This window comes from Zingiber officinale, chromosome 9B, assembly GCF_018446385.1.
Source record: "Zingiber officinale cultivar Zhangliang chromosome 9B, Zo_v1.1, whole genome shotgun sequence".
In the NCBI taxonomy this organism is placed as follows: Eukaryota; Viridiplantae; Streptophyta; class Magnoliopsida; order Zingiberales; family Zingiberaceae; genus Zingiber; species Zingiber officinale.
The window spans coordinates 15060279-15067019 of record NC_056003.1 but is presented as its reverse complement, the minus strand read 5'-3'; the positions used below and the strand labels follow the sequence as shown (position 1 = coordinate 15067019).

The 6741-nt window shown below is 34.7% G+C and overlaps 1 protein-coding gene and 1 non-coding gene across 10 annotated transcripts in view; both read left to right on the top strand.

The window, feature by feature from the left end:
- Nucleotides 1-5162: 5162 nt before the first annotated feature.
- The window catches only part of LOC122024976, a 37848-nt gene continuing 36269 nt past the window's right edge, over nt 5163-6741 (top strand). For 6 of the 9 annotated variants that reach the window (XR_006123553.1, XR_006123556.1, XR_006123559.1 and 3 more), the window contains exon 1: nt 5163-6009. Coding sequence is in view for 4 of the 9 variants with exons in the window: in XM_042583724.1 (XP_042439658.1) it covers nt 5980-6009 (30 nt within the window). In the remaining 5 variants the exon portion in view is untranslated. The remainder of the gene's footprint in view (nt 6010-6741) is intronic. The other 3 variants (XR_006123560.1, XM_042583726.1, XM_042583725.1) reach the window with 3 other exon arrangements.
- Nucleotides 5208-5310, top strand: LOC122026033. The gene has a single exon (XR_006124006.1). It is a non-coding gene; the product is annotated as a U6 spliceosomal RNA (small nuclear RNA).

The following is a 6741-nucleotide window of genomic DNA, read 5'->3' as shown; positions in this document are numbered from 1 at the left end:
GTAATTAATATAGTAACATTATTTGATTTTTGGAATACCCTAGTTCAGTGGGTATCTAAATCAAGATTATGTGAAAGAAAAACTAAAATCTCAGACTTGTTCAATACTGTCACTTTTTTAGCATTTCATCTGATTCTGTTGTGCATCATATTCTACATATGCTGCTCCTTAGGCTTAAAGATTAATCTGATTTATATGATGCTTTCAATACAGGGTCTGAGGCAATGTTTGCTGATCTTTGCTACTTCTATGTTAGATCCGTCCAGGTATTTTATTAGCTACTGAGCTCCCCTTTTCTGTGCCTCCCAATTCTTACATTTTTTTACATTTTAGTACGCTCTGATTACTTTAGCTTCCTGTTGCAGCTCACTTTTGTTGCTATCGTTCTACCGTGCCTTCTATTGGGATACCTTGGTCAGGCTGCATTTCTTATGGAAAACATTACTGAAACTCAGCAGGTCTTCTTTTCATCCATTCCAAGTAAGCTAGATCAATTTATTTGTGTTATTATATTCTCTATTCTTTAACATCACATGTTTTTGATGAGTGTTCCAATTGATTTAATGTATAAAGGACCAAAATATCCATTTCCTTTCCAGCTGCAGAATCCTTTTTATGTAATTGTTTATTGTTCCTTCAAATTTTCAGGAAATGACTGTACTATGTTTAATGGCAGGTGTAACCCAGGGCCGGCCCTGAGGCATGTCACCGGGGGCGACGGCCTAGGGCCCCTGATTTTTAGGGACCCAAATTTGACATGCATATACAATATGTATTATATATAATTAGATTGTTTTAATAAAAATCTAAAAAAATATTTTATTGGATTATTTTAATAAAGATAAAAATATATATATACAACATATTGTTTAATAAAGGTAAAAAAATATTTTTCATTAAAATTTAAGAACAAAATCTAAAAAAGAAAAGAAAAAAAAATGTAAGCGATATTTTTTCCCTTTTCAAAACTTTATTTCTTGTACAACCCTTTCTTTATTAATTTGTTTACAGAAATCAAAAGACTCTGAAAAGTAAAGTTTGAATCATAAACATTAATTTTCTCTCTTTTTCTCCTTTGAATCTCTTCTAATTAAATTAGAAAAGTCTATTCTTCAATTGAAATTTTAGTTTCATGAATATCATCATTTATCAATATATAAACTTACAACATAAGTTACTTACTTATCTATATTTTTTATTATTGTCAATATTCAATATTAATTTTTAATATTATATTAGAGTCCAATATTTTATAATTTTCTTATAGATTTAAAAGAGTTTAAATAAATCATCCCAATTTTAATTATTATAAAATAGATTATATCGATTGCTGCAAGTACAAACTAGACTTTATTGCTCTTTCACTATTATTTTCACTGCTTGTGTTTGTTTCATTGCTAACTTTGTTGCTAGTTTTGTGTGTTTTATTTATACATTTGAAATTTGTAGTACAAACATGTTTCTAAAGAAATATCAATCTGGGAGTCAAAAAAAAAATGAAACAAATTATTAAAACTCACAAAGGTGTTCTTCGTAAGTTTTTTTAAAGTTAACTCTTTAATTAAAGATTCAGTTGATGAATTATAAGAAAAAAGTCAAGAAGAACTAAATGATCACGCAGTAAATTAACAACAATCGAGTAATCAAGAAGAACTAAAATGATTTTACAATGAATGAGTGAGAGAATTGAGATAAAATGATGATTATAATTATGCAACGAATGAGCAGGAAGAATTAAGAGAAAATGATGATAATGGTTTGAATGTAAATAACTTCACAATTTTATTCATAGAAAATGAGGTATTAGAAAAACTTGATTTTGAAGACTTTATTATTGATTTTGCTTCTCAAAATGCTAGAAGGTCTAGATTTTTTCAATGATTATTTCATACTTGTTTTTTTATTTGTTTTGGAAAAACTTGAGAAATATATTTTTGTACGGTGTTGCACTTTTTAAAGAATCTTGAGAAATATATTTTATATGAAGTTTATCATATTTTAAATGAATTATATTAATTTTTAAATTTTCTATTAAACTTTATTCAAATTGTACATTAGTAAAAAAAAAAATTTCCTATAGAGATCTCTTTTATCTTTTCGCCAAGGGCCCCTAAAAATCAGGGCCGGCCCTGGTGTAGCCTTCTAGCTAGTCTTCTTCATAGCTACCATAGCTTCACTAATTGCTAGTCGAGCAATGATAACTGCAATATTTTCATGCATAAAGCAATCAATATCCCTCGAGTTAAAAGTCATTCACACATCCCGGAAGTTTATGCTTGCTGATGGTTGGGTTGAAATTTGAGAAAAATCTTGTCCAACTTCAAAAAGTTGACCTACATGATCTTTACAAACTTGAGACCCAAGCAAAGCTTATGGATACATGTCCCAACTGGGTAATTTGGGTTCTATTAAGTTGTATGAAAATGAGGTAAATTTGAGGTCTTAAAAACCTTTTATGATCTTGGTTTTCACTTTTCCAAGTTGGTTGGAGTTATTTGTTCAGATATTTAATTACTGTTACTTTGTGTTTGGAACTTAGTTGCCAGGTTTGCTGTTTAATTCACTTACTGAATGGTGGTAACCTTTAAGACTGTCTTAAGGCTAAATTTTGCACTCTAATCTTGAAGTCATTATTTGATTAATTTTCTCACAGAATAGGGAAATCGTGTTGTTGAACCATCGGCTGTTAATTTTTCTAATGCATTGCAATAGTTAAGTTTGTATTTCTTCTTTATAATATAATGTCATTTCTAAAAGGTTGTGAGGCTTATAGTGTCAGTGCAATATCCCCTGGATCAAGGTTGATCAGGTTGACTAAACTTGAGTTGGCTTATGTTTGAGTTTTGATGGCAAAAAAAAAATGACAACCCGGTGCACGAAGCTCCCGCCATGCGGGGTCTCGGGGAAGGATCCATTGTACGCAGTCTTACCCTACTTTTTACAAGAAGCTGTTTCCAAGATGTTTGAGTTTCGATGTTTGACAATATATGAAATTGCAGGAGCAATCGTCCGATTGGGGAGATTGTTGGTGCAGTTCCTCTCTGGTCTATGACTGATCAGTTAGATGTGAAGAAGAGTCCAGTAGATCAAAGGTTTGACCGGATATTTGACCGGGAAAGTCCTAATTGGAGGTTAGGCAAGTGAAAGACCTAGTGAGTGAAACTAGGCAGTTGGAAAATCCTAGTGAAAGACCTAGTGAGTGAAGCTAGGCAGGTGAAAGTCCTAGTGAGTGAAGCCGAGTAGTGAGAAAATTCTAGTGAGTGAAGCCAGGTGAAAATCCTAGTGAGTGAAGCCAGGCAGTTGAAAGTCCTAGTGAGTGAAGCCAGGCAGTTGAAAGTCCTAGTGAGTGAAGCTAGGTAGAAGGAAAGTCCTAGTGAGTGAAGTCAGACACGTAGAAATCTAGGTGGATCAAGGTTGACCAGACACTTGTGTTTGGGAAGTCCAAGTAGGTCAAAGGAGTGACCGGATACTGGCACAAGGAAAATCCAAATGGGTCAAGGGTGAGCGAACATCTGGTGGAAAGAAGTTCAAATGGATCAAGGTTGACCGGACACTTGGCATGAGGAGAAAAGTCCAACTGTGTCAAAGGATTCACCGGACACTTGGCACAAGTGATCAAATTGGACCAAGCCTAATCGATCAGTTGATCGATTGGGTACAATGCTGCGATAAACAGCAGTCCAATCGATCAGTCGATCGATTGAGAGCCTAAATCGCGAGCACAGAATGCAGCCCAATCGATCGACCGATCGATTCGGCACCGCCAATCAATCGGTCGATCGATTGGGGGCTGATTTTCTCGCTTGATCGCGAGAAAGCCTGAATCGATCGGTCGATCGATTCAGACAATTTCCAGCATAATACAGAGGTGCTCTGAATCGATCAGCCGATCGATTCAAGCTTCCCCAATCGATTGAGATATGACCGTTGCAAAGGAAAGCGCACAAAAGCCTTCTTCCTCGCAGCGATTCGACGACTCTTTACTCTCCACTGCTTGCGATAATTTCTCACAGGTTTACGTCAATTTTTGAAGCTTCTTGGAGCAAAGTGTTGCTGCACTTCCAAGGTCAAGAGGCGCTTCACATAAGAAGAAGAAGCTAGCTCGGGTTTCATTTGTGTAAAATCTTGTAAGATTTACTTTGTATTTGCTTCTTCTTTTCTTCTTGTTGTATTGAGAGATTATACAAGCCTTCTCCGCCTTCGGTAGTTACCGAGAAAGAGTGTTTTTCATAGTGGAGAGTGCGTCGTGTGTGGATTATTAGATTAGTCACCTCTTCTTGAGGTAGATACCAAGTAAATCTACGTGTTAGCGTTGTGAATCTTATTTCGAGTTCTTTCCGCTATATATCATCGTCACGAAGTAAGCTAACAAAGCGCGACCAACCCCTTCACCCACCCACCCGCGGCTAGCCGGCTACAAATCGACCTAACACATAAAATTTAAGATAGTGAGGTTAATAGAACAAGGCAAATCTCTAAATTCGTTCACTGAAACTGACTGAGCTTGGCTGAAAATTTTCACACCATGAATAAAATAAATTCAATTTTAAAAATGTTGGAAATGGCTGTCAAAACATCTTAGACCTGTAACTTTTTGATTAATTGCCTTTGCGTCGAAGAAGCATACTGTAATTCACACATGAAATAAATATTCTAGTTCACTATCTGTAAGTTTGAGCTAATTCTCTGTAGTTTTCAACTTCTGGTTTCAGTACACATTTGATCACATAGGATTGACTGCTTGTGGCAGATATTTCTTTTAGGATTTTTAAGTTAATCTAGATTAATTAGTTGAGTTGAAACCATTTCCTATATTTGATTTCAAAACTGAATTTGAAATATAAACAAATTCTTTTGCAATTGTATTCCTATTTCAATCTTGTTATTCCTAATTCTCTATTATAGAGTATTATGTATTATAATTTATGACTTATTGTTGATTATTGTAGATATATTTCAGATTTATTCAAGAAGTGCATTGCGTACGTGAATTAGATTTGAGAGTGTTTAAATACTACAGATATTGCCATATTAATATTATTAGGTATTTATGTGTTTTATCAGCTTGTCATATTCGATTATAGATTCTTTTAGGTGGCCCAAATGTTCTAATTTGGCAACCCAGCCCATTAGATGTGATTTAGTCCCACATTGGTGTTTGTGTAACTCGCTTCGCTATGATATTGTTCTCTCGAGCGCAGAGAGTTGTCTCTTCGGAGACATCCGATAAAATTGGAACGATACAGAGAAGATTAGCATGGCCCCTGCGCAAGGATGACACGCATAAATCGAGAAATGGTCCAAATTTTTTTCCCCAATCGCACGGCGGATTGGATTTATGTTTTGCCCCTTTTTTTCGCCTTCATTCTTTGGTTTTGTTCCTCCTGCGAGTACTAATTGGGGTGTGGCTGTCGATCTTTGATCTGTTACTGGGTTTGCTCCTTTGCCACGATCGTTTCATGAATTGCGAACTCCAATCTTGAATCTTTTTGTGTTTTTCTTCTTATTCGATTCCACCCCATGTGTGTATACCCCTTTAATTCAGCGAACCTAAAATCACTTTTCCCTTTTTCGATGTACTGCGGAAAGTTCAAGGGGTTAAATTTGCAAGCCAGTAATGTTTATGGTACTTGTTATACAGATTCGAGTGCTTTAGTTCTCCCGGAATGGTTTCATTTGATTCAATGATAGGTTTCGGCTTCCTTTTGCGAAGTTGTCTTCCAGTAAAAGAAACATTGCTTGAGGCAGAAGAGCATTGGAAGGATTGGGTTCAAATTATCCTGTGCATCACTCTGATGCCATCAACTTTTTCCTGCTTTTTAGTCACTGTCGATCATCAATGTGATAGAAGAAATTTGGACATCTTTCTCTGTTCATGTGCAAGTGCGTTTGTGTTCAGTTTTCAACTGTGCAAAGTGATGAAATGAAGTCATTTCTCGTTGCAGAGATTTAACATCATTCAAGAATTGTCCGGCCAGTATGCCTGGTGAATCAAAAGCTTCTGAACTGGTGAGTCTGAGAAGATATTGATAATGCTCTTTTCTATGAATTTTGATATGCACAAATATAGAGTCAAACTGTATATAATATATCAAAATATGATTTTTCATCCATTTGTTTTCGACTGTAAAAATCAAATGTAAGCATATGTTCATTGATATATATCCATTTTGTATAATGGATGCTTGTGCATAACTTAATTATTGTAAAATTTCTTTGACTGAACACGGCACTAAATTCATTTCTTGAACAAACAGCCTAGTCGTTGAAATCCCCTAATTATTATAAAAGAGTTGCATGTTGAAAGAAATCAACTAGATATAGAATGTGGCAGGTGCAAGTATAATTAACATACATATATTTCAATGTGAAAATTTATGTATTGAATGGAGGAGCTAAGCGTAAACCATTTAAGTAGTTTTTTTATTGAAATGAGTTGATGCTCGTGGATTATACCTTGACGGTGTTGCAAGTGTGAATATATTACTCACACCTTGATCCAACGTAAAAATCAAGTCAACTTAATGTTTTTCTGGGTAGGTTGTAACTGGCACAGTTTCATGATTTTGTAATCTGTGAATTTAAGATTGAAACCTTCATGAATAGGCTTTAGGTTTTTAAAAGAATGATGCTAATTAAGGATAAAAGAGTGGTATATTCTATTACTGAACATATTATGCTAGTGCATACCTATATATCAGAATATCTTCTCATTCCTTTCATGTGATTTATGATATGTCC